General features: G+C 41.2%; 2 protein-coding genes across 3 annotated transcripts; one reads left to right on the forward strand and one right to left on the reverse strand.

Moving 5' to 3' along the window:
* Window positions 1-2,203: 2,203 nt before the first annotated feature.
* Window positions 2,204-23,173, forward strand: cfap43 (cilia and flagella associated protein 43). The gene is made up of 36 exons (XM_038960184.1): window positions 2,204-3,309; window positions 8,974-9,227; window positions 9,348-9,444; window positions 9,548-9,718; window positions 9,875-10,025; window positions 10,179-10,323; window positions 10,605-10,687; window positions 11,099-11,215; window positions 11,309-11,383; window positions 11,567-11,715; window positions 11,847-11,950; window positions 12,053-12,205; window positions 12,497-12,660; window positions 12,867-13,031; window positions 13,283-13,413; window positions 13,634-13,814; window positions 14,220-14,330; window positions 15,431-15,556; window positions 15,709-15,813; window positions 15,909-16,025; window positions 16,168-16,362; window positions 16,899-17,105; window positions 17,223-17,312; window positions 17,541-17,621; window positions 17,807-17,935; window positions 18,055-18,174; window positions 18,273-18,380; window positions 18,899-18,985; window positions 19,080-19,168; window positions 19,256-19,466; window positions 19,783-19,895; window positions 20,120-20,279; window positions 20,445-20,609; window positions 22,318-22,398; window positions 22,508-22,661; window positions 22,897-23,173. The coding sequence occupies exons 1-36, from the start codon at window positions 2,204-2,206 to the stop codon at window positions 23,070-23,072; spliced, it is 5,871 nt and encodes a 1,956-aa protein (XP_038816112.1). The 3' UTR covers window positions 23,073-23,173.
* On the reverse strand, window positions 23,074-24,783 carry sfr1 (SWI5-dependent homologous recombination repair protein 1). Of its 2 annotated transcripts, none has more exons than XM_038960570.1 (3): window positions 24,408-24,783; window positions 23,684-24,082; window positions 23,074-23,562 (listed from the first exon to the last, which is right to left on the reverse strand). In XM_038960570.1, exons 2-3 carry the CDS (start codon window positions 24,068-24,070, stop codon window positions 23,371-23,373), a joined length of 579 nt encoding a protein of 192 aa, XP_038816498.1. In that variant the 5' UTR covers window positions 24,071-24,082; window positions 24,408-24,783; the 3' UTR covers window positions 23,074-23,370. The 2 variants fall into 2 exon arrangements, with proteins under 2 accessions (XP_038816498.1, XP_038816497.1); XM_038960569.1 differs by having other exon boundaries at window positions 24,413-24,782.
* Between the last annotated feature and the right edge of the window lie 3,078 nt (window positions 24,784-27,861).

Raw genomic sequence — 27,861 nt, forward strand, 5'->3', positions numbered from 1 at the left:
CGAGTACACTCATAAACAGCAAAAGGAAACCATGATGTCGCACAAACTGCCCACAAGGGCTTGGCAAATCATCAGCATGGACTTATTCAGCCACAGACAAAAGCACTATCTTCTCATTGTTGAACACTACACTGACTTTTGAGAAATTGAATGGCTCCCTGACTTGTCTGCAGAGACAGTCATAAAGTGCTTCAAGGCGCAGTTTGCAAGGTAAGGCCAGCCTGACAAGGTCATCACGGGCAATGGCCCACTGCACAGTTCAACCGTTTCGCCTCAGAATGGGAGTTTGACCATGTGACCTCCACACCCAATGGCAAATGGTAAGGCAGAGTCAGCTGTCAAGATTGCAAAAAACCTGTGATGAAGGGCCTTGCGTGACAGCAACGACCCCTGGAAAGCCATCTTACAGTGGAGGAACACACCCACCGAAACATGGACAGCAGCCCAGCGCAACGCCTGCTGTCCAGACCTCTGAAGACTACCATCCCCGTAGCTAACAAGCTACTTGAGCCATGTGTCATGGTTGGCGTCACGGACAAACTGTGCCATAGAAGCAGCTCACTAAGTGCTTCTACGACTGGACTGCTCGAGACCTACCAGAGCTGGAGGTGGGTGAAACAATAAGGATGAAACCGCTGCCGGGATACCACACAGGACTTTGGAGTCTGGGTACATGCCTACAGAGTGTTGCACCACGTTCTTACCTGGTGGCTCCCTCTATCGTCGCAATCAGGTGGATCTACACGTAGCAGAGCAGACAACAAACCAGAACACGCCATTCACTCACCTAGATGAGCTGGATCTCAGTCCAGGCCTAAAGGCAAGGGGCGCAGAATTGTGACATGAGCCAACTGAAGGTGAGGCTTCTAGCCCACCAAGCTCTCCAGCTCGTGGCCTTAATCCTACCCCTGTCAGAGCCCATACTTACGGGTGGGTCAACTGTGTAAGCCACCGGAAAGGCTTACTCTGTAAGCAAGGGACTGTGGTAACTTGTCCTCTGTTTATTAAAAAAACAAAAAACAAAAAAACAAAGAGAAAGATGACAACTGAAGTAAATAGAAAATGTAATGCTTTTTCAATTGTTATGACTTGACTGTTAAGAACTTAATGTTGTGCTGTTATGTTTGCACTTTCTATTGAAAAGGATGATGTTACGGAGTCTAGTTGATAGGTGTTCGATAGCTAGGCTTTTCCCCAGACCCCGTATGTAGGGACATGTACAATGCTTGAACTTGACATTTGTGTCTGTCTTTATTATTTTACCCAACATATCATACTGTAACATGGACCATTATCATGCACCTGTCTCAAAACAGGGGCAGAGGGAAAAAAGACATGTCATCCATGCACTTAAATAGCAAATGGAGGTTCATTGTGGAGGTTCATGGAGCAAAGGAGGTTCAATGCCAGCCAGGTAGGCTATACTCCTGTTGTAAAGAGAAGCAATTTGCTTAATATTAGGAAAGTTGAGAAATGAATATTGTAAGCCTATAGAAAGCTGATGGAATCCACCTCTTTTTAATTGAGGCCACCACTCTGTTTTCTTACGCAATTGCATAGCCTATAGAAATGTTGCGCAACATGAGCTCATGGGCTCTCATGAAGTGTTTGATTCGATTTTTGATGACGTTTGCATTGATGTCAGAGTGATTAGAGGGACAATAGAGTGCTGAGTACCAGGCAGTTAGCATGTTTGGTAAGCTACTAATGACCATCAGCAGCATCAGAGCTTGGATAAGACTAATTACCGTGACTAAACGGTCAAGTGGAATTTGACTGCCTTCATGACTCATGACTCCAGGTGTGGTGGTAATACGGTCACCGTAACAGCCCTTGGCACACACTCATTTGCTTTAGTTTCTATTTGCTAGAAACAAAACTATGATAGTTGTTTCTAATGTGAGGTAATATCAGCATAACTCACCCATTGGATGATAATGTGGTCCATACAGTATAAAATCAGGATAGAATCTGTGAGGTATCTAATCAGACACTCATTTGCTCTGTGTTGAAACTCAGAGACCACAAGATGGCTTTCTCTTGTCCAACTATGAGGTAAGTGATATCTCTCTAGCACCCTCTCTCTCTCTCTCTCATGACTGAAATGAGTCCTTGGTTCACCATCCAGGTCTTAAATATCTCTCTTAGGTATTGTTCATGAAAAAAAATTATACAATTAAAATGTCGTCTTTTTTTAACCAGAATGGCTCAGACCTCCTTGAAAATTAGGCTGCAGGGTTTGGAATGCCACTTCACCTGGAAGCTGGACGACAGCAGATCTAAACTTCAAAGCCTCAGAGAAACGATGATAGACATCAGCAGCAGAGAGGGGGTTCAATGTTCCTGGACGGGTCATCTGTACAACCTCCTGGCTTACCTACACTACGCTTTGGGCTCCACAGAGGACGCTCTTCATTGCCTGAAGAAGGCTGAAGAGGCCATTCGCCTAAACAGCCCAGACGACGTGGAGCTAAGTCTGGTGGTCCACTATGGGAACTTGGCCTGGGTGCACTATCACCAAGGGGAGCTAACAGAGAGCGAGACCTATGTGGAGAAGGTGGGGAGACTATTGCGGGACAACCCCTCGTCCTGCCCAGGTGTAGTGTGGGGCGAAAGGGCCTGGACTTTGAATAAGTTTGATGTAAGCAAGAGGAAGGCAGCGCTATATTGCTTCCGGATGGCCTTGAAAGGGGATCCTGAGAACAAGGTGCTGCGCTGTGGCTACGCCATGGCATTTAATAAATCTGTTGATAGGAAAGACATTACCCCGGAGCTGCGATCTGAGATGTTGGAGCACCTACGGATTGCTAGAGAATTGGAACCAGAAGATTTGTACATCACAGTGATGTACCTGCAGAGGCTTGCAGAGAGTGGCCAGGTTGAGGAAGCATGTAAACTTGCAAAGGAAGTGATAGAGAAGCCTTTGGACAGCTTTGGTGGATTTGGAATCTTGCTAGATTTTTTCAAAGATTACATCTCTCATGATTCAAGCATTGACCTGGCAAGAAGGACCCTGGAGAGGCACCCCAATTCACGCCAGCTGAAGAGGCATCTTGGGAAGTGTTACAAATGGAAGATTTTCTCTCCGGAAGAGAAAAGGAACCCAATGAGGCATATTCTGATTGAAAATGCAGTCAACCTTTATGAAGAGGTGGTCACACTCTACCCCAAATCCCTTGCAGTAAAACTGGAACTGACTGCCATGTACAAAGAATCTGGCAGAATTGATAGAGCAGATAAAATATTTGAGGACCTGCTTCTTGAAATAGAAGGAATGGAACCACAGGATTTACAAAAATTCTACAACTGGTATGCCCAATATTTGTTTTATGCCAAACAAGATGCTTCCAGGTCAATTGATATCCACAAGAAGGCAGTAGAGATTATGCTACCCACTGGCCAACGTGACAGCAGTGTTCGTGTTTTGTTGTCCATTGTCCATAATGGAGGAGACAGAGCTGAGGAAATTGTTGACTTTCTGGATGGACTTGATGGAGAAGGTGCTGTTAGCCGGTTCTAGACCTTTTTTTCCAATAAAGGCTTGAATTAACCAGAACGGCATGCCAAATTAGTCAAATTTGCATCACCTGTTTATGATTGATTAATGTGGAAAATATATTCACTATACCACTAGGACAAATCTAGGACAAGATTATATTCAGTAACAATTTAATACTTTAGTATTAAAAATGTCTGCGCTTAATTTGGCTACTGGGATTTGCATGATCAACAATACTAAAACTAGAAAGAAAAAGTCAAGGCTGATTGTAAATCCTATAAATATGTAGGCCTAACATGACAAACATCTGTCTCAAATCCACATTTTCAATTGTGTCTGTAAAGGTTTACTGCAGACTAATGTAGTGTAGACAAACAAATATGTTATTCTTCAATATTGCATTATAGAGTAGAGAGGCCCTGTGTAGCCTTACAGACTGTCTATCCAGATAGGATCTTATTGCTTTTTTAAAAAAATTTGCGGACCTGGCACAATAGATTCTGTTTCTGGTGAATGTATTTAATGTCTAATATTGTACTGTCTAATATCTTGTAAGTTCTTGTGAAAATAAAGGTATTATATTCTATTCTATTATGTTAAGAGATCATTAATTAAAGAAATACATTAAAAGCAAACAATAAGTTATTTTATAATTATATACCACTATCCCAGTAGGTTACTATAATTTCTTAATGCATATATGTGGATATCCAGTTGAAATTGTACAACTACGTACATTGACTGTCCTCAGCTAGGGTGTGAGTTTGATTGGTAATAAGATCATGGATACGGTACACGGTCAGGGTCAGCATACACAGTCAGAGACAGAGAACACCACAATGTAGCACAGAATGTTTCAGTGGGAAGCAATGGGGGAATGAAGGGTGTCTAGTATCAATAGACGTTACAATACATCCATCACCTTCTCTGAAGTTGTTCCAGAAATCACAGTATCATTGCTGCTGTGAAAGATTGGCCAATTTATTGCCAGTACTGTGCAGTATTTCAAAAATCCTTAAAGTACGTGACATTATTGAAGTACACATTACACTACACACCTATTGAGCTCCTTGATCTTGTGCAGTTTTATTCAGACAACACTACTTTCCTTGCAATGGTTTGACGAAAACCAGGATTTTATCTGTGTAAGTCGCCACCTACTGTTTTAATAAAGACAACGCATCACTTCGCCAATGTCTCATGCATCACCAGTTCAGCATCCATAAATTTGCCCATGTCTCTATTTTAGTCATTGATTAACTGACATACAGAAGGCTGAAATACAGGCTCAGAGTTTTTCCTGGTCTGGTCAAGTAGTCAGGTAAAACTCTTGGCCTTAAACATTCTCATTCCAAGAATATGTGAACCCTGCGGTCGTTTATTTACATTCTGTCCTGTACTCTTAGATCGTTTATCTTCTTTCTCTATTTGGTTATCTCTCCCCTAACCTAATGTAGCAGGCCTAACAGAAACGCCTGAAACTAGATTCCCCCAATATGCTGGTCTTGACAAAAATAAAATAAAACTGTCAGGGTTCTCTTCTGCACTGTTCAACCAATCCAGTAAATGTGGACGAGTTAAAATTGAGTGTCGGTTTGTTAACGTCCAAAAGCGGATTCAACCTCACAGGCTCTCTTTCCATTATCTCCTGAAAACAGGAACATCTGGTTAGGGGACTTGGCAGAAGCACAGATTATCCATTATATTTACCAGATATTCCAGAGAGAAATATTAATGGCGTCTTTTTCTAGGAACACTCACTCCGGCATCGTTTGTTGGACAAAGCCTATGTGGAAATTAATGGTGTTTTTGGATAAACTCTGAAAATAAGGTCTGTAGTAAACACAGGTTTAGGAGATCTTATACGTTTTGTTCTATGAGACAATCTATCAGCTAACTTCCCTTTGTGAATTTCTAAGCATTTATATGATTTAAAAAAGCACATAAAGGCTTCATAATTCATAAAGGTCATGTTAACTGACATTATCTAAAACGTCCTCCACCGGAACCCAGCATCTCTCCTCCGGCCCGTACCCCTCCCAGTCCACGAGGTACTGAAGGCCCCTCGCCCGACGTCTCGAATCCAAAATGGATCGAACAGAGTACGCCTGGACCCCCTCGATGTCAAGAGGAGGCGGAGGAACTTCACGCACTTCAGCCTCCTGGAGCGGGCCAGCCACCACCGGCCTGAGGAGAGACACATGGAACGAGGGGTTAATACGGTAATTAGTGGGCAGTTGTAACCTATAACATACCTCGTTCACTCTCCTCAGGACTTTAAACGGCCCCACAAACCGCGGACCCAGCTTCCGGCAGAGCAGGCGGAGGGGCAGGTTTCGGGTCGAGAGCCAGACCCTGTCCCCTGATGCGAACACCGGGGCCTCACTGCGGCGACGGTCTGCGCCAATTTTCTGGCGCCTTATGGCGCGCTGAAGGTGGACGTGGGCTGCCTCCCAGGTTTCCTCAGCGCGCCGAAACCAATTGTCCACCGCAGGAGCCTCGGTCTGGCTCTGATGCCAAGGAGCCAGAACCGGCTGATACCCTAATACACATTGAAAAGGAGTGAGGTTAGTGGAGGAGTGACGTAGCGAGTTCTGGGCCATCTCTGCCCATGGCACGAACTTCGCCCACTCCCCCGGCCAGTCCTGGCAATAGGACCGCAAAAACCTGCCCACATCCTGGTTAACTCTCTCCACCTGCCCATTACTCTCGGGGTGAAAACCTGAGGTAAGACTAACCGAGATCCCCAGACGGTCCATGAACGCCTTCCAGACCCTTGATGTGAACTGGGGACCCCGATCAGACACTATATCCTCAGGCACCCCATAGTGCCGGAAAACGTGTGTAAACAGGGCCTCTGCAGTTTGTAAGGCCGTAGGGAGACCGGGCAAAGGGAGGAGACGACAGGACTTCGAAAACCGATCCACAACGACCAGGATCGTGGTGTAACCCTGTGAAGGTGGAAGATCAGTCAAAAAATCCACCGACAGGTGCGACCACGGCCGTTGAGGAACGGGTAAAGGTTGAAGCTTACCTCTGGGCAGGTGTCTAGGAGCCTTGCACTGGGCGCACACCGAGCAGGAGGAAACATAAATCCTCACGTCCTTGGCTAAAGTGGGCCACCAGTACCTCCCATCAAGACAGCGCATCGTCCGACCTATCCCAGGATGACCAGAGGAGGGTGACGTGTGAGCCCAATAGATCAATCGGTCGCGGACAGCAGACGGAACGTACAGACGACCAGCTGGACACTCAGGAGGAGAGGGCTCTGCACGTGACGCCCGCTCAATGTCCGCGTCCAGCTCCCACACTACTGGCGCCACCAAACACGAAGCTGGGAGTATGGGAGTGGGATCCATGGACCGCTCCTCTGTGTCATACAGCCGAGACAATGCGTCTGCCTTGACGTTCTTAGAGGAATTGATAGGCCTGTTCCGTGTATTCAACAGCTGAGGTGGGAGCTCAGGCTGGGGTAGAGTGTGGGAAAATACTGCATTTTTTACAATGTTTCGAAATAATGTATTGTAATAGTATTGTGCAAGTTCCCGCAAGATATTGTGTAGTTTCACACAGTACAAAGGTTAAAGAGTATGAGAAAAGCGGGAGACAGGCAGACTGGCAGCGAGACAGACAGGTGCTTGGTGCTATGTTGAAACAGCCGGCCCAGGGAGGAGGAAGACACACACACTTTTCCTACCCTCGGGTCCAAGAAGACCCGAACACCACATATGTAATATAAATGTGTAGGGGGGTTCACAGTGTGCACTCAATGAAAATGTGTTATTTTACATGTTCTTCACAGAAAATGAGCCAAGGCCAGTGAGTCTCAGGTTGAAAAAATAATTAATTGTATCATTTTTAATTTAGTAAACATTGAAAATGGGTCCCACAGGCCCGAACACCACACAAGGGTTAAATAGATTTTAGAAGTTGTCTTTCTTACCTTTGGCAAAATAAATTCAGAGGCCATGGAAGATGAGCAGTTGTGGTTACTCCGAGTCTCTGAGTGACAAACGAACATGTTGCACACTTGTATAGAAACATTAAAATGCAAACAATCCTTGTGCACATGTTTTGTAAAATGAAATGAATACCAAGGTAACATTATTTTCTTTACTAAAGTCACAGATAGAACAAGGAGCTAGTTATAGTGTTAGTTATTATAAATATATTTGCCAATGTTACGTTCTCCTCTTTGTTTTGACCATGTTTCCGAGGTCTGTGGATTTAACACAGAGTTACTGTCTTAACAATTTTTTTTTGTGGTATGGTCAAAGATTTTTGATTTTTTTTAAATAATTTTATTTTTATTTTTAATTAACAAATTTAATAACAAGTATAAACTGGGTGGTTTGAGCCCTGAATACTGATTGGCTGACATACAATGGGTATGACACCACTTTTCTTTTTACTGCTATAATTACGTTGGTAACCAGTTTCAAATAGTAATATGGCACCTCAGGGGTTTGTGGTATATGGCCAATATAAAAGCTGTATCCAGGCGTTGAGTCGTGACTAAGAACAGCCCATAGCCGCGGTATTTTGGTAATTTTCTTTTCTTTTGTCTTTTTTTAATTCATAATACAGATCAACAACTTACATCAAACAAAACAGGATGCAAGTATTAACCAGAAAATACTAAAACACAAAAAATATCAATGAAATAATAAAAAAATATATACAATTCTAGTGGCATTGTAATCCCTCTGAAACAATATCATTATAATGATTCAGGAAAATGTTATTGTTGTTGTTATTCACTGGGGTTAATGTTTTAATAAGATAGTTAAATTCAATCAAAAATATGTGTAATTTTGGTATAGAATTTTGGAATTTTCGTTTGTGTATAAAGTATTTGGCAACAAGAATAAAAAATTCACAATCATTTCAGTGGTCTTGTTATCATTGCAATAGCAACATATTATATCCTTCATTTCAAAAACATGGGTAGTGTTCATAATGGTAAATAAGTATTCTGCAAGGTTTTCCCAAAATTCTGACACAAATTTACATTCAAAGAACAAGTGGTCAAAGATTTGTATGTAATTTTACTTTCCTGGGTGTGACGGATTTAGAAATCAACAAATGGTTAAAACGCATGTAAGGGGATGGTGCGGGAAGAGAAATTGTAGTTGTCAAGGCAACAAGACCAAACATTTGCTCCTGTGTTACATGCTAGCTGTTAGTTGTCTTGCACAGCTCAGTTTATTCAGTACATTTCCAGAAATGGATGTATTGGGAAATTTAGAAGTCAGGTAAGTTAACATGCATTGGTTTGTTCGTTTGGTTATGCGTGGTGTATCTTAGTTCATCTAAAATGATGTGTGTTAGCGAGATGGTTAGATAGCAAACTATATAAATGATGTATCTATATTCACGTTAACGTTACAGTAACTAACGTTACTAGCTAACGTTGGCTACTATAATGCACTCTTAGAAAAAAGGGTTCTTCGTCTGTGTGTTTTGTTTCTTAGGTGGGCTCAGGGTTTGACAAGCCAAAATGTTGAATTTGTTGACAAGAAAACAGCCTGCTACATTTGTGGGAATTACATCGTTTTCCTGAATATAGAGACGAACATTAGAAGTGTGCTGCAGTGTCCTGGTCGAGGTATTGGTGCCTTCACAGCAAATGGACATTGCAGGACACTTGCATTCTCCAACCATAAACTAAATCCCTCCATATTTGTGTACAACTACCCTGAACTTATTCTGAAGAATGAACTGAAGGGTAAGTCTTTATCTGAAACATTGACATTATTAACATGATTAAAGAGTTATATACATTGCATTAGCTATTCAAATACTTCCTCCAGTTAGCAATATTACTAAAGTGTTTTCTCATTTACAGGAACAGCCCATGTAGACTACACATCTCTGGCACTAAGTGATGCTGGTCCTTATTTGGCCTGCTGCTCATCAATACCAGACCACACCATAACAGTATGGTAATTGAAACCACTCCACTTAATATCCTCCTTACACATTCATTTAAATGACCTCTGTTTTGTACACTCACTATTTGTGGTAATACCAATACTTTTTTTGTAGGAACTGGGAAACTGGGGATCCAATTTGTAACCAACCACAAGCTGGAAAAGACATCACCTCTTTGGTGTTTAACCCAATGAACTGGCTCCAGATTTGCTCTTTGAGTGCATCATCATCCCTTACAGTTTGGAACATTGAGAAGAGTGACAGCTTTCATATAATGAAACCAGGGTAATTGAGGTTAATTGTAACTACATAAATGTTGCTGGTTATTTCAATAATCACAATTGATACCTACAATAAATGTTATCCGTGTCTTCAATATAAATTGTATGGGTACATTTCATGTGTTATTAATTTATTATTAATTACATTGTCAATTGTCAGTGTGATAGATCTCCCTGCGACTGATGGCTGTCTGGTTGAGAGGGAGATTAACCCCTCTCATGTCCCCACTGGAATACTCACCTACTTCGGACCTCAGATGCCCACCTCAGCCATCGCAGGGCTTGCAGAAGACAAGGCAGAAACCTTTGTGGTACTGTCTTCTTAACACCTCTCAACCGCAGGAACTAATTGCACAGGTTTTGTCTCACTCTGTAGTGAGTAGCCTATGTAGAAAATGTATTAAAACATGTGCAGTTTTACTCTTCTCAATCTCAAAACAAGTTCACTATCCCTGTTTTGAAAGCCCAAAGAGCGCATCAAGACCAGGCTAAGACCTAGCACCATCTGCTGGACAGCCTCATCAGAGCTCTATGTGGGCTGTCAGGAAGGCCACCTACTGCAGGTTGACCCAGACTCTCTGGCTGTCTCTGTCCTCTTCAACCCCTCAGGTACACCCTGCTGTCTCATAGCACTCTTTACTCTGGCCCAGGGGACCTGCTGTGTACTGGCTCTCACTCCAGATGAGTATCAGTCAGACACACATATTGAGGTTCATGGGGAACAAAAATGTACTGACAGTCACCAATTTTAGAAACATTGCCAAAAATAATCTACTTGGTTAGAATAATTGTGCACTGACATATCACGTCAATGATCACAATTATATGTGTAGTGTTATATTGCATGTTCATATCAATATGATAAAATATGTGTGCTTACTACTGTTCAGCTGCAGATGACATTCCTGGGTTCCAGCAGGGTAGCTTCCAGAGCTTAGCCCTGCACAAGGATGGACTCTTTGTGTCAGGAAAGGTAACAAACTGCTTTTCACATTGATTGGAGGATGGATACATGATATCCAGCGAATTCAGTAGTATGAAGTCTGGCTCTCAGAGTTCAACTTACTTAGATGCATTCCCATTTGATCTGTTAAACCACCTATTTAGAGCCAACAACAACATATTCCAGATTTATATCGTTTAAAATAGGCTTTTCTATTCTACAGGAGAATGTGCTACGCTGCTTAAAAATTAAGGGGAACCAAGTGGAGGTTACACAAACTTGGACATTGGAGGAACCAGCCACAACCATAATATATTCTCCAGACTATGAAACACTGCTCTTAGCTTCCAGTACAGTGAGTGCATACATTGTACTGTATTATGGATACATATTTTAATTATTTCTTGGCTCTTGTTATTGTATGCTTTTTCTTTTTTCCAGGGGCGCATCTACAGGTATAAACGATCCCAGTGTGAGAAGGTGGTGAAAGTCCTGGACGTTCTCAGTGGAGACTTTGTGGCAGCAGCTTCACTGTACACTGATAATAACTTATGTGTGGTAAGAGATCATTGATGTCATGTTTAACTGATGTAAATGTTTTGTAATGGATCCTCATTTATAATGATGTTGGCGTTTCTCTCCTTGTTACAGTCAGTGAGGGACTCAGGAGAGTTGCAGCTCTGGTCTCTAGATGCTGGCTTCTGCATCGGCTCTATATCTCTTCAAGTAAAGGTTAATAGTCATTCAATTACAATAGTATTAGGGCAGCTATGCTAAATAATACAGTAAGTAGGCATAGTCAGTTGTGAATTGTGCTTGTTACAGTATTTAAGTGAAAAGTCTCATGTAAACTTCATGGACAATAGACCAATAATTTAAAAAACTTAAATCAACTACTATTGTGTCTAGGTGACCAGTTTGGCCTGCTGTCCGATTGCTCAATACGTTGCCGTGGGAACAGTGTCGGGGCATGTCCTGTTCATTGAGCTGACCAGGGAGCAGCAGCCTCGTCTGGTGCACAGTGTTCACCTCTACTACACTCCTGTGGACCACCTACTGCAAGTATCTCCAATGGGTTTAATGTTGTTATTTGCATTTTGGTTGTCCTTATTGTAAAATGTTAAAGAGCCTTTCAAAGTTATCAGTGTTCAATAGTAATGTTGGATTTCATATTGTTTTTGGTTTACAGTTTTGATCAAGGAGGAAACTTCCTTATCACTGGTACCTCGGATGCAAATATATATGTGTTGAATGCAAGGGCTTCCAGAGAATTTGAAGTAATCGGATACACAGGTACATTTAATGCTCCACAAAAGTCCATATATGTTTCTCCTGGTATTTCTTTAACTCATTTCAACCCATTATGTTTGATTTAAGCAGTGTTGTTCTCTCCAGGTGCTAAAGGAGCCATCGTGTCCCTCTCTACCCAGTACAGCCGGGACATTAAGCAGGTCAAACTGCTGGCTCTGTGTGCTGGAGAGAAGGACATAGGCCGAGGGGAGGGAAGTCTGCTTACACTGCTCACTCTGCCTGTGCAGGAGCTCACAGGTACTGACTGGGCTGTGTGTGTGTGTGTGTGTATGTGTGTGTGTGTGTGTGTGTGTGTGTGTGTGTGTGTGTGTGTGTGTGTGTGTGTGTGTGTGTGTGTGTGTGTGTGTGTGTGTGTGTGTGTGTGTGTGTGTGTGTGTCCACAGAAAGAAACTGTTCATCATCCTGCCTATCATCCTGCCTGACTTTGGGTCTGTTCCATTTTATTTCACACCTGTCTCTGTTTGATTCCTGTATTGACACGCTGGAACTGAGATAGAATGGAATTTGTGTACTGCTGTTGCTTTGCAGGGGCAGGAGTGTGTGCAGACCTGAGAGGATGTCTTTCCAATAATGTCCTACAGCGGTGCACATATGAGGTCCCTCACGCACTCAGCTCCTCTGCCCTGGGAGCCAATAAGATCTTTGGCTACTGCCAAAAGAGAAAAGCTCTCCAGAGATTCCAGCTACCTGAGGTAAGGTCCCATGCATTTACCAGTCGGACTTATGTTTAAAACCCCATAAATCTTATATCTAACATCTGAACATTTGTTGATGATGGGTGGTTTGCTGTTTAGTTTTTATTTGGTCATGACTTATGACCAAATTTGACACAATACCAATAACATTTGCATAAACACAACACAATACACTTGCCCACTGTGTCATGTCTGTCTCCTAGAGCACAGAATGGTCCTCTGACCAGGAAGTGGTCCAGTTGACCCCAGAGAAGGAGGTGGAGGGTCACCCTATGGGCCCCGCCTCTGTCCTCCTGTCGCCCCACCAGTCTTGGCTGGCCTCGGTGGGCCAAGACGGACTGCTGCGCATCCGAGAGATCTCCAGTCTAGTACGACCTTGTTTCACTTCAGGCTTTGCATGTTACATTGAACATAACATGCAGCTTTATAGAGCTCATTTTAAATATACTGAAGAAAAAAAACAGTATTGTATTATAAATGTAGTATTGTTCTTAAGAGAGTGAATCTCAAAAGAGGAAATCTGTGAGAACAAAAAAAAGATTGATTAAAACACATTATCTTTGTGTTATAACCACTCGTAATGCTATTAACCTGAGTATGTTGTCATTGTCATGTACAGGACCGGTATGTTCAGATGCAGTGCCACTCGTGTTGGCTGGGAGGGGTGAGGACAGTGTCCTTTACCTCAGACAGTCAGACAATGATCACTACAGGCCTGAAAGATGGCTCTATGGTCTGTACAAGACTAAGGTAAGTCAACGGGGACAAGTCTGAAGGTAATGCAGCGTTGAACACCAGAGAGCACTGTAGTTCATGTAGATGTGGAATTTCAAAGATTATTAGATCACTCTAAAACATATCACAATTTCTACTATAACAAGGAGAACCTTTCTTTCATTATAATGCATTGGACTACTTTAATTTGTAAGACATTGTATTCTGTCTATGTATTTTTCTGTTTTCTATGAAGGCTGAAAATGGCAGGTGTTGGCAAAGCGAATGCAGCTACACAGTACAGCCAGTCTATAGCCAAATACCAGGAGAGTGTGATAACATCAGAGAACCCTATTCTCAGTAGGATGGCTGACTGGGACCCAGAGGCCCTGTCCCCTCCTGGGTCTGCAGATCTACACAGAGCAGAGGTAGCCAAGGTTACCATTCATATCACAGGAAGTTGCTGGCACCTTAATTGGGGAGAACGGGCTTGTGGTAATAACTGGAGCGGAATTAGTGGAATGGTATTAAATACATCAAACACATGGTTTCCAGGTGTTTGATGCCATTCCATTTGCTCCGTTCCGGCCATTATTACGAGTCATTCTCCCCACAGCAGCCTCCTGTGATTCATATAGATTTTACATCCTCCATCTTAACTTACGCCTCACTGCGCCAGCTAAATACATCCTAGTTGATGCTATTCACACAGGGCTTGTCCTTTGCATCAGTGTAATGAAGATCATTTCAGATCCATCAAATCTTCTGGAATCAGATATGTGATGTTTCATATTCACACATGAAATGTAGTTAATTTGTTTGTCCTCACCTCCTGTCTTTAGGCCAATGATAAGCGACAGATAGTTGATGTGACGGAACAGGATGAGAGCTCCACCAACCTGCCCTCAGCCACAGCCTCAGACTCCACCTGGCTGGACAACAAGCTGGAAGCGGTCAGTAACACTGCTGATGTCACTTCAGCACAAGAGCTTTAGTCCGTCATTGTAGGCCGTCATTGTCAAGAAGAATTTGTTCTTAACTGACTTGCATAGTTAAATATAGATTTGGTACTCAGTTTCACCCCAGTACTGATGGGAGAAACATTGATGTTGCCCTTGACAAATACTTCAATACCTAATTCACAAAACAGCTGTGTTGCTGTTGGCACATTCTTCCTGGGTGATAGCGACATCTTAATGAACTTAATCCGTTTTAGTGTGAAAAGATCAGGCGCAGATTGGGAGCAAGGCAGGTAAACATTTCGGAGATTGTAGATAACACTGAACTGATATCAAAGGTGTGGCATTCATTGTGTTGTGGGTTTGCACATTGTAGATCACAGTTAGATAACAGTTAGATAACATGAAACAGCCATAGTTGGGTAACGTTCAGCCACTGTGCCATTACCTGCTTTATTATTTGTGTGGGTGATGTGTTTGATTCCATTCAAGTCCCATCATGTTGAGTATAGAAGGATTTAGTAGGGTGTAATGTTATAGCTGATGTATTGTGAAAGTCAGTGTTGACAGATATGCTGGCAAAACAATGTACCGTTTTTCAGGTAGTCCTTTGAGTATGGGGATACTAAACAGAACAACAAATTGTCATCAGACAATACACACATCTTGCTACTACCACTATTTTTTTTTTTACCTTTATTTAACTAGGCAAGTCAGTTAAGAACAAAGTCTTATTTTCAGTGACGGCCTAGGAACAGTGGGTTAACTGCCTTGTTCAGGGGCAGAACGACAGATTTGTACCTTGTCAGCTCGGGGATTCGAACTTGCAACTTTTCGGTTCCTAGCCCAACGCTCTAACCACTAGGCTACCCTGCCGCCCACTATACTGTCCACAGGTTATCAATGAGGAGATACAGCAGTTTTCACAGACAAAGAAAAGCCTGAGGAAAAATATCAAACAATTGCGTGACACAGTAAGCAGAGCTCTAATCCTCTTTTTATTTACTTTGCTTAATGAATCATGCGTGAGTGTAAAATTAGACACAATATCATCAAAATGCTAATGGCTAATGTGACCATGTCGTCGGCCCCAGATCCAGGCAATGATGCGTGAGAACGAGACGCTGCCTGACATGGAGAAGCTGGAGCAGCAGGAGTTCAACCTGGATGTAGATGAGCAAAAGAGATTGCAAGCCGAGGGGGAGCAGGAGGTCACCAGGGTAAAACATACACACACACACACACACACACACACACACACACACACACACACACACACACACACACACACACACACACACACACACACACACACACACACACACACACACACACACACAGTGTGATAGTATTCTTACTGACTCCCTTACAGGTCCGAAATGAGATTGAGTTGGAGAACCTAGCCAAGTGCTACCTGCGTGACGTCCTTAAGAGAGAATGCTGGGATTCCATGAAGATCAAAGGGCAAGCTATCAAGGTAACTTGAGAGTCACAACCAAAATGGAGTTGGTTTTCAAAGGTGCAGCAACAGATATGTTTTGAGACTGTGTGTTTTGTTGGCTTTTACCTTAGGCCTTCCACACTGAACACGAGGTGAAGAACTACCCCATGAAGGAGCGGACACAGCAGGAGCTGGATGAACTTCATAGAGTGGAGAGTATGAGGAAGATTGAATGGGCTGACAGTAATGTGAGTTAGAATGTGCTGTATGTCCCTTTAGTCACAGTGCAATTGCTAGAGATTTTGCCAATTTTATACACCTGGCAATAGTGCCAAGCGATATGTTTTTTTTTGTTTTACATGCCACTCATCCTCTTCCAAAACACTCTAGCTCCAGCAGGAGATTCTAGAGAAGAATAGCAAGACCACGGCGGAAGAAGAGGAGGAGGAGGAAGGTCGTGAGATGGAGAGTGCTTCCCTCACAGGTAGCCTCAGTGCCCAGTATGGAGGCTCAAACCCCTACCTCTACAATCAGTTCAACCTGCACATCAGAGAGCAGAAGATCAACCAGATCACTTTGCTACAGGTAAACAAACTGTTTGGCAATATGTACTAGGATTTTAATAACCAATGTATACATATTCAGCATTTAAAGGGCAATTCCACCACTTTTCAACCTCATATTCATTATCTCCAGCACGATAACAACAGTGTCTACATATGTGAACACGGCACATTTCTATGATCTGTGGTTGAAATTATAAAAAAATCCAGGGTAGGATTAAAAGTAAAAAACTATGTTTTGCAAAACCTGTAACAAGTTTTTTTTGCCAAAGACAGGGTATTTTCTTGCTCCTCATGTCACCGTGAATCTCAGTGTTTGAAAATCATTTTATAGATTTTTTTACTACAAAACATAGAAACACCATTTTCACATATGTAGACACTGGTATTGTGCTTGAGATAATGAATATGAGGTTGAAAAGTGGTGGAATTGCCCTTTAATGATTAAAGTATTAGTGTTTAGCATTTAATAACCATTGAGTTTAGCTAAGTATTTCACCTAATTGCCTATAACAGCCTCCTTCTCCATTTGACTTCTCACCTTCACTCATACACTAGGATGTCATCTACAAAGTGAAGACAGCCTTTAACACAGACTTTAAGGGGGTGCACAAGCAGAAGGAGCAGGAGATTAACCGAGTGAAAGATAAGAATCGTCGCATCATGGAGATCATGTCAGAGCTGGACCTCAAGAGGAAGCTGTGGGAGCCCAGCCTGTCTGACAACGAGCGGCCAGAGAGGGCACTGTCTGTGGAGGACTCTGAGGTTAGACTTTAAACTGTTTTTTTTTGTTATTGACCTACTTTAATGGTTTAGATTTCCACCAAAACACAAGTTACTGCACATCAAATGATAATTTATGACTTATGACCCCGTCTCCAGATTCATTTTGAAAAGTACCTCACCCCAGAGCAGAGAACAAAAGAGGAGGAGAAGAAGAAAGAGGAGGAACAAAGACGACAGACGGCCAAGGTACTGTATCACTAGCTTCCTACCTTTCCCATCTCCCACTTATTAAATGTTTACTCTCAGCCGATCATTCTAACAGCCGATAAACCATTACTAACCCAAGCAAGGTCTTAATCACTAACCGATAAATTGTGAAAACTGAGCTGTTTTCTTAGTAAAAATACAGTGTGAATTGATGTTATTGGCTTGGGTCCCCATTGAAACAGACATTCTGGTTCTCCTTCTCCTTAGAGTGACAATATCAGAGAGCGAGCTCTGGATGAAATGATGGGTGGAGTACTCGAGCTAAAAAAAGAGGACATCTTGAGAGTGGTATGGTGGTGGTCAAAATTAAATATGGAAATGAATTTAATATCCAATATTAACATTTAATACATCTACTGTTAACATGATAAACATTTATTAAACGTGATTGTCCTGAAGAAAAGTATGTGCATGACAGATTGTAGAGAATGTGTTTGAATGTATTTTCTGACCCTGTACTTTACTACATGCAGGAGGTGCCTCAGCCTGAGTTCATTGTATCCAAACCGGACATTCAGTGGACAGAGGAAGAGAAAAAGATTTATAAAGAGTATGAGAAGAAAGCCAAAGAACTGAGCGAGGAACAGGAGAAGTACAGAAAGGTGTGATTTTTGTGTGAAAACATCTGCTTTTCAATGTTGTATTCAAAAGAAATACACCATCATAATAGGACCCAGACTTGATATACAACACAAGTTCAGTTGCCATTGTCTTGTTCCAGACTCTGGAAGCTGAAATGAAGAAACTACAGACGTCCATCATGGACTCCACTCAGGGGTTTGATGAAACCTTGACCAAGCTCTTTGAGAGGAAGGTGAAATCTGAGATGGTTATATACCAGGTAAGACAGCGCACACACACACACAGATCAAGATTTAATTAGAAATATACAGTACATTCCATGTGCCATTGTTGTTTTCTTGCTATGTTCTTTTGTAGGAAGAGCTGAAGATTACAAATCTAGTTCACTCCATTCTGATAGAGGAGGAGGTTCTCAATAGAGAGCGAGAACTCAGCCTCAAGCTAGAAAAAAACAGGGTCTACAAGGTGAGATGTCGTTATATTAATGCCAGTGGAGGCTGGCGGGAGGAGCTATAGGAGGACGGGCTCATTGTAATCCAGCCTTTACAATGAGCACATCCTCCTATACCTCCTCCTACCAGCCTCCTCTGATTCATGCTCTATTTGCTGAGTATCTTTCTCATGGGGAAGGGATTTACAATGGTTGAGTTCACAGGAGGTTGGTGTTTGTGGTAATGGCTGGAGCGGAGTGAGTTTCCATGTGTTGGATGCCATTCCATTCCAGACAATATTATGAGCCGTCCTCCCCTCAGCAGCCTCCTGTGGTTGGGTTAGAGATAATTTTATGTTAGCTATCCTATCTCTATTATATACAACCATATTATTACACATTCCAGTCAGATATTATCCTGTTGCTCTGTCTTAGACTGTGTTTTACAAGCTCCAACATGTGTGGCATCTGAATTGGTTTGCCTTCAACACTGTTCTTGTTACTTCCTGTACTTTGCGTTCCCATCTCTTAACATGCCTTATTCTCCTGACAGAATGAGATTGGAGAAGAGCTTAAGAAGCACAAAGAGGATGTAGAAATGTTCCGGGAGACCTACGACAATGTTGTGGCCGAGGACAAAGTACGACTGGCAGTAGCACGTCTACTATCTCATGTCAGGTACTGTTCTACACTTGTTGTTCTTGGGTACTATCTGACATATTGTGTATCCCTAGCTTCTCGACAGGGGATTCAGGAAGGAGTTCTTTGATGTCCCAGGCCATGTTGTTGATCAGCTGTACAAGCTATACAAGCGCAGACCCAGGTACTGCATAAAAAAGAGACTGTACATACAGTTGTTGCCATTCAGATTTTTAGAAAAGGTGCAACATCCCAGTACTCTCTTGCCCAGGGTCCAGAGGATGAGGACCCAGGCAGACAACAGTACCAGCCCCTTTAAAGAGCGGCCCCTGCCGGGCCCAGTGGCAGCAGAGGGTCTCTGTCAGATGATGAAGGCCATGGAGGAGCTGGACGCTCCAGAGAACATGCCTGAAAGCCTAGACTTGTCTGTGTGGGAGAGGTTCTGCCTGGCCCGCAGAGCCAAAGTTGAGAGTGAGCAGCAGGTAATGGAAAACCAGCCAGGGGACAAGTGAGGTAGTCTGAGGAAATGTTAGTGGCAGTACATGCATTTCCTTGTCATCGATGTTCTCCAGCACCTTGAAATCTACAGTATATTTCATAGAATATATAAACTTACTTTACTTACAGGGTAAGTCTGCCTTATTAAAGTGTTATGTAACGCAGGACACATACAGACTGTGGAACAAAGAAAGAGCAATTGGATACAGTTAATTATCCCATTTTGTTAAACATTGTAGTAGTTCTAGTTAATTTCCCTTTGTTATTTCAATGTCATCTTTTGTGTCTTGTCCTACTCAGGTGAAAGTTAAGGCTTTGACTCTGGCTGAAATGCAGGCCTTTCTGCAGAAAAGGACCGATGAGGATGAGAGTGCAAGACTGGAAATGAAAAGTCTCATGGATGACATCAATGGGTAAGAGTGTCATACCGTGAGAGTACATCAATTATATTCTTAAAAGCGCAGTACATTTTTCACTAAACACAAATGTTTCCACCCCATGATTCTTTTGAACACTTTATACAGGTGTAGTCTTTCTTAACAGCTGTGTGTCTGAGCACAAATAAGCTTGGCATGCAAAGCTAATTCAGGAGTGACTCATTGATAGCTCATGGTCTTTAAACTCTTGATGTCTCCAGGCTACGAGAGGAGAAGATGCGTTTCCGCCTGGACATCATGGTTCAGATCTTGATCAAGCAGGGCCAGGTGGAGGTGGAGAACGGAGACTTCATTGCGGACTACTCTGACTCTCTGCTGCTCCATAAGAGTGTGGTGGAGGACCTCAACGGGACCATCAGAGTGAGACCCATAGACATTCTTTATTCATTTACCTGAGCAGAGTCATGCTAACATTGTAGCATAAGTTAAACATTTGTAAATGGGAAAAACAGGGCAAAAATGGGTCATGAGGAACTCCACCGATGAGATGCATAGGCTATGCATTGACCTGTGCTCCTCTGTCAGGCTCTAGGAGAGCAGAAGATAGCCAGCATGGTGGAGTGCAAGGACTTCCGTAAGGGCATCATCCAGCAGGAGTGGGAGCACAAGAGGATGAGAATGCAGAAGGAGGACCTGAACAACAAAGCCAGGGACATTCAGATGCTGCGAGTCTCTCAGGAGCTGCAGGAGGTATACTAAAGCTTACCATGGGACAGGTCTCCCTGGAACAATAGTTAATTGCAAAGGCATACAGTACACTACCGTTCAAAAGTTTGGGGTCACAGAAATATCTTTTTTTTTTTTTTAAAGAAAAGCACATTATGTCCATAAAAATATCAAATTGATCAGAAATACAGTGTTAACATTGTTAATGTTGTAAATGACTATTGTAGCTGGAAACAGCAGATTTCTTATGGAATATCTACATTATCAGCAACCATAACTCCTGTGTTCCAATAGCACATTGTGTTAGCTAATCCAAGTTTAAAATTTAAAAAGGCTAATTGATCATCAGAAAACACTTTTGCAATTATGTTGGAACAGCTGAAAACTGTTGTTCTGATTAAGTAAGCAATAAAATTGGCTTTTGGACTAGTTGAGCATCAGCATTTGTGGGTTCGATTACAGGCTCAAAATGGCCAGAAACAAAGAACTTTCTTCTGAAACTCATTAGTCTATTCTTGTTCTGAGGAATGAAGGCTATTTCTTGAGAGAAATTGCCAAGAAACTGAAGATCTCATACAACGCTGTGTACTACTCCCTTCACCAAACAGCGCAAACTGGCTAACCAGAATAGAAAGAGTGGGAGGCCCCAGTACACAACTGCGCAAGAGGACAGACAAGTACATTAGTATCTAGTTTGACAAAGACACCTCACAAGTCCTCAACTGGCAGCTTCATTAAATAGTACCCGCAAAACACCAGTGTCAACAGTGAAGAGGCGACTCCGGGATGCTGACCTACAGCGTTGTACGAGATCTTCAGTTTCTTGGCAATTTCTCACATGGAATAGCCTTCATTTCTCTGGACAAGAATAGGCTGACGAGTTTCAGAAGGTCTTTGCTTCTGGACATTTTAAGCCTGTAATCGAACCCACAAATGCTGATGCTGAAGATACTCAACTAGTTTAAAGAAGACCAGTTTTATTGCTTCTTTAAAATCGGTACAACGGTTTTCAGCTGTGCTAACAATTGTAAAAGGGTTTTCTAATGATCAATTAGCTAACACAACATACCATTGGAACACAGGAGTGATGGTTGCTGATAATGGGCCTCCATGGAATATCTACATATGCGTACAGAAATAAATCAAATTTAAATAAAATAAATAAATAAATAAAAATCGGCCGTTTCCAGCTATAATAGTCATTTACAACATTAACAATGTCTACACTGTATTTCTGATCAATGTGATGTTATTTCAAAATGGACAGAGTGCTTTTCTTTCAAAACTATTTCTAAGTGACTTAGAACTTTGAACAGTAGTGTACATGTGATAATAGAAACCTGTGGTCTGGTTAGCTCAGCTGGTTTGAGCAAAATGCTAGCAACACCAAAGTTGCAGGTACAAGTATGAACCCTCTATAGGCCTCAAGACATCTTATTGGCTGTAATATAGGTTACGCTGAAAAAGTGTCTGCAGTGTAACACTGTAAAATACCTGCATTGCCTCTTCCACATGGCCAAAAACCATTGACATATCAAAAATACCCTGAACCACTACACCTGTTTTTAAGCTATAAAATGATCAACCTGCTTTTTTGTTCTGACATTTGACAGTGAGAGCTTTGTATCTTTCGGGGGATGTAGAATCAATCTATGTCACTGCCAATGAAATAGGCATGTTTTTCCACACAAACTAAGAGATCATTATTTAAACAAAGCTTTTTTGCCCCAAGTATCTCAGTGAGACGGATCATGACAACCGCATATCAAAGCAGGTTTCAACTCTGGAGAAAACCATAACATTACAGGAAAAGGTAATGTGAACTGAGTTAATATAATTTCATATCGATTACATTAATTTCACTGAATTGTCACATTTATTCAAGTGCTTAAAATATCAGCTATAATGCTTGTGTATTTCAGACTCACCAAAAGAATGTGCTGACCTGTAAGAAGTTGATCAAGCAGCTGAACAGACAGGCAGCAATGAAGGCAGCGAAGAATTCTGCTCTGGATGAGCAGCTGACCAACATGCAAGTGACTGTGGCTGAGAGGAGGCACATCTGTGAAGCCATAGGTACTGTAATAATTACACATTTCATTGCAGTATAGGTTTACACAATTTTAGGTACATCATTACTTCAACTGTGATGTTATCAGGAGTTTTATAGGTATCACTGTGTACATGTGGTGGATATTGTTCCATTGCATTGTTGTTTTTAACCCCTAACTGGCCCCTTGATGCCTCATTTCCTATAACACTTCCACTGAATCATCTAATGAACTGTGATGCCATTTGCTGCTCTGCTCAGCCATGGAGGAGAACCATGAGAGTGATGCAGAGGAGAGGTACCAGGAGATCATCCAGAGGAAGAAGCTGGTGGATCTAGCCAGGACCCAGGCTGAGGAGGTGGCTACCCTCAGGGCAGAGGTGGAACGCATGAGGATGAAGTCCTTCCCCGCTCTCACTCAGCTAAAACATAACTGACAAGATTTAGGAAACACTTTATTTACATTTTTTTAACAAAACGTCACAAACTGATTTTCATCTTTAAATATAGAACTCTAATAAAATAAATTACTATGGTAGGTAACAGTATGAAATTAAACTGATGAAGTGGCAAATTAATGTTATTTTTTCACTCTAATTACTTGTGGATCATAGTAAATTTAGGTTGAAAAACATCCAGTACATAAGATTGAACGAAGGCAGCAAATCTGAGGCAGGAAATTTGAGATCAACAATTAATATTATTTGTGACGATATGAACAGAAGGCATGTGGGTCTATGCATTGGTGAAGTCCTCTTCTGTGCGGTCAAAGTGCAGTATGCTGTCCTCTACACCAAAGAGGTCAATTAGCTGGGAGATGCTGGCTTTCCTGCCATCTATGGGGAGATCTGACTGGAGCTCATACAATGCAGCCTGACTACAACTCCGCCACTTGTCAATCAAAACTCTCAACTGTGTCAGGTCATTCTAGAGAGAAGTGAGAGATGGGGAATACAATAAACAGTGGTTGAATAGTCACATCCAATTATACAACATTTTTTTACTATGAGAACACCCATGTCATTTAGCATTTTCATTGAGGGGTTACCTTGCTTCTGTACATTTTAACCATCTTCAGTCGCCGTAGTCTCTCGGTCCCTTCTTTAACCTCTCTCTTCAATTGGTCTCGTAGTTGTAGCAAGTCTATAGGAGTAGGTTGAGCTGATTCAGGCATGGGGCCAGGGACCCCAGCCCTTCTAGTCTCTGGACATTCACTGGGCGTTCTCTCACTGGTCTCTGGACATTCACTGGGCGTTCTCTCATTTCTGTTGATGTCAGTATTCTTCTGTCTGTCTGTTTTGGCACCATGCTCGGACTCTTTGTCTGCTGTTGAGGGTAGTTGGTCATCATCGATGTTAAGACGTTTGGCCACGGAAACAGGAGAGGTGAAGGAACGTTTTGATCTTTTCAGTCGTTCCTTTAGAGAAGAACTCATCTGCTGTTTTGGCTGAGAGAACGTTTGACACTTGTGAATGACACTGAACAACAGCAAGAATCATGCCATAGGCTCATTACTTAATACGAAAAATCCATGTAGAAAAACATCAGTACGTTAAATATGTATGTTAGAGGGGTTTGACAGAAACGTTAAGAAATGGTATCTAACTATACTGTAGCTATCTTTGTGTGTGTATTCAGCACAATTAGAGGGGTTTGAAACAGATTAGCTACTGGCTGCTACATATATTAGTTAGGTAATGTTAGCTACTTAGCTAGCTAGATTTCACTGTAAATTACATTGCAACATGCCTAGTACTGTAGACCGTCCTTACCTTACCTTTTGCACACTACTGGATTCACATGGGCTTGATTTTGAATAGCAGGGTGTGCCGTACACAGGTTTTGATTTGGTTGTCTTCGGTGTGGTCTCCATTTCTTTAATTACAACAAGCTACATCCATAAACACAACGCGTAGGTTACAAATTGGCCTCACGTCAGTTATTCACGGGATTAGCTTGCTAACAACAAGCTCATGCAAACCTCCAAGCTTTTATTGGTCATTATTACAGTCACAAAGTCATAACCCCGCCTATTTCTACAATTTATTTTCTTAAAATCGGATTTTAAAACTAACGTTAACCACACTGCTAACTTATACATAACACTAACCTTACATTAACATCAAAAAGCCAATTGTTGTTTCCATGAGTTTTTACGATATAGCCTATTTTGATTTTGTGGCTGTGGTAACTAATGGAAAACATTTTGATTGGTTGAAAGTTGGACTCCACATTTCCTGTTTACAGAAAATAACTATGGGAGTTGTAGTATATCAATCCTAAAGCAGATTTAATACGTTTCAGGCCAATGTATTTATGAATATTTCAACTGGAAAATCTATTTTGTTTTAGTACAGAAATCAACAACACATATTGCTTTATTTTATTTAATCAGTAGTGTTGAAGAAATATTTTTTTCCCCCAAATTATTTTAGTTGCCCAGGCCTTCAATATTTTGTTGCAATTACGTTCAGCTCAACAAAAACATTTAAATTCCCTATTAAAGGATTTATTCGCTAATCTCAAATATGGCCACATATGTTTTTCAATTTGTGAGAGTTTTGCGATGCCTTATTTTATTAATTGTCTTTCAATAGAGTTTGCCAGTTTGTAGTCCTAAAAACGGAAATGAGTAAACTCTGCTTTGTTCAGCCATTCCTATGGGGAAAATAAATGGTGAAAGAATCAATTATGTGTATAATCCCTGGATTGCTCATGCTATGTGTTGGCCATTGAAAGGATTTGAAGCCACCGGTCGTACTCCATAGGAATTCAACAGTATTTCAATTAAATGGTTCAAAGACAAAATTACATGCATTTAAGTAACATTAGTACTCAACATTAATGTTTTCATATATTTTTTCAAACTTTTTATGTTTAGCTCATGTAATATAGTTTAAAAGTATGCATTAAAGTGTTTATAATAAAATAACCGTGTCAAATACTAAATGCATTTTTTTGTTTATGCACATAATTGGAAAGAAATGAGGTCTGAGGTTAACACAGGCTTTGGAGATCTTATATGTTTTATTGTATGAAATAATATCAGTCAGTTAACATGACCTTTATGAATTATGAAGACTTTATGTGCTTTTTCTGATTACATTAATGCTTCAAAATCCATAAAAAGTTATGAAAATTATCTCAAAGAACAAAACGTATAAGATCTCCTAAGCCTGTGTTTACCACAGACCTTATTTTCGGAGTTTACCCAAAAACATTACAAAAACGAAATAAATTTCCACATAGGCTTTGTCCAACAAATCATGGCGGAGTTAGTGTTTACGAAAAGACACCATTAATACTGGTCTCTATCGCCTTGGGGAGAGAGGTGTGGATTGAAATTATATCCTGTCTTGACTTGAACATCAGCATCTGGCTGTCTGATATTACACACCTTAAGGGAGGGAATTTTTTACTTTTTATACTGCGGTTGATTCTCCTAGAGATGAAGGTTGATGATGATTACTCTGTCTGAATGAGTAAGCAGACAGAACTTTTTTTCTTCAGGAATTAAACCGTTGTTGACAGAAGAGCATGACTTGTTTTTTGTGGACTGTTGAGAGAATATAGACATTCAGAGACCATCAGACATTCCAAAGTGGGACTAGATAAATAAACATGTTTCTACAGTATATGGGTCATCCACCAATTCGTGCAGTTTTGAGCATGGTTACTTGGTAAAAAAAATAAAAATAATTTAAACATTCTGTCATAAAGAGCACATGTTCAACTTCATAAAAAACAAATGTTCCCATTTTAAGAGCTTAAATTTAAAAAAAATCCATAGTAAGTGCCTATTATGTGTCAAATAAAGTAACAGGGTTGACTGTAACAGGGTTGACGATTTCATCTTAAATCAGCCATAAATCCTTGTGCCAGGGGGAATAGAAGCGTGTTGCGTACAAACAGGGAGGGGAAATTGAATGCAAGCTTAAAAAACAAATAAAAATTGTTAAATTATTTCTAACCTGTCTATCTATGGGTAACAGGGTTGACGTGTTATGCTTGACCCGCTCAGTTTTATACCACAAAACATCAGAAAATGGCCAAAAAAAGTATAACCAGCTCACCTGCCTTTACACTATGATTTGACTATTCAATGTTCAATGTTTCTTTTGAAAAAAATATTTTTAAAGGAATAACTTCACCATAATTAAAGCGAGAGTTCAGTTCATGTAACAGGGTTGAGCTTAAAATGAGGGACAGACGTAAATTAATCACTAATCACATGAAATAAATAATAATCTTCATAAATTACTTTGTCAAAGCAACAAAATAACTAGGGCTTTACAATGATGGTGAACATTTGGAGAAATGTTGGTGTGAAGTGGGTTAAAATCTTCCTAGAAGTGATTGAGGGTGTGCGGAGAGACATGTCAAAATGCACAATTTTGTAACTTTAGCAAGTCTTTATTCATATATCATGCTTTTAAAATTCATTATTGGTGCATAGTTTTTCATTAAAATATCAAAGGGACGCAAAAGCACTCATTTTCATGGAACGACCTATATGCATACTCTTGTTATTATTCAAAGATTTGCAGACATGGGAAGAAATAAAAACAGTACTCAATGACCAAGTCCATCTTTCAGGTCTGCATATATTTCAAATGGTAGCATTCATTCTGTCAGAGCTTCTGTAAGAATGGAAATGTCAAGGAGAGGAAAGATCTAGAAGATTGTGGGGGGAACCAAATGGCTAAAGATAAAGAACATTTAGCATTTTATCCGTAAATAGGACAATTGCTTTTAGACCCTTTCCAAGAGAGATTGATAGATAAAACACACAATAATTTAAGAAAACAAATGGCAAAGTTCCTTACATAATTAATGAATGTAAATAGGGTGTGTAGGCCTACCAGTATCTCTGGTGGGATGTCTTTGTTGCTATGGGCTGTGATGTTAAGCCCATCTACCCAGCCTTTTTGCTGTCAGTTAGCCAGTGTACCATCCCTGATGTTTTCTGGTGTATCTGAGGTAAAGTTGCGGTATCCTGGCAACACCTACATAATCATACGATTTAATTGAGTGGTGAATCATCAACCTATTCATGGTTTAAGGGCATTAAAAGTCACTCTCAATCAGTGGCGTAAAAAAAAAGAAGTGGAATGCATGCCAGCAAAGCCACTACACAACACAACACTAAATAATACATTAATTGTGCTATAACGGTGACAAACGGTGCCCACAAACTGTTAGAGCCTACATAAAGCTGTCCCAACA

This window comes from Salvelinus namaycush, chromosome 22 (genome assembly GCF_016432855.1).
Source record: "Salvelinus namaycush isolate Seneca chromosome 22, SaNama_1.0, whole genome shotgun sequence".
NCBI classification, from domain to species: Eukaryota; Metazoa; Chordata; class Actinopteri; order Salmoniformes; family Salmonidae; genus Salvelinus; species Salvelinus namaycush.

What these genes read in the sequence shown, in the direction of transcription:
- sfr1 (XM_038960569.1), bottom strand. Translation starts at nt 24,508, where the DNA reads ATGGAGACCACACCGAAGACAACCAAATCAAAACCTGTGTACGGCACA. An exon ending in AATCCAGTAGTGTGCAAAAG is followed by an intron (nt 24,083 to 24,412) that starts GTAAGGTAAGGA and finishes ACGTTCTCTCAG; the next exon opens with CCAAAACAGCAGATGAGTTC. An exon ending in TTAAAATGTACAGAAGCAAG is followed by an intron (nt 23,563 to 23,683) that starts GTAACCCCTCAA and finishes ACTTCTCTCTAG; the next exon opens with AATGACCTGACACAGTTGAG.
- cfap43 (XM_038960184.1), top strand. Translation starts at nt 2,204, where the DNA reads ATGGCTCAGACCTCCTTGAAAATTAGGCTGCAGGGTTTGGAATGCCAC. An exon ending in TTGAATGGGCTGACAGTAAT is followed by an intron (nt 16,026 to 16,167) that starts GTGAGTTAGAAT and finishes AAAACACTCTAG; the next exon opens with CTCCAGCAGGAGATTCTAGA. An exon ending in TCTCTCAGGAGCTGCAGGAG is followed by an intron (nt 20,610 to 22,317) that starts GTATACTAAAGC and finishes TTTTGCCCCAAG; the next exon opens with TATCTCAGTGAGACGGATCA.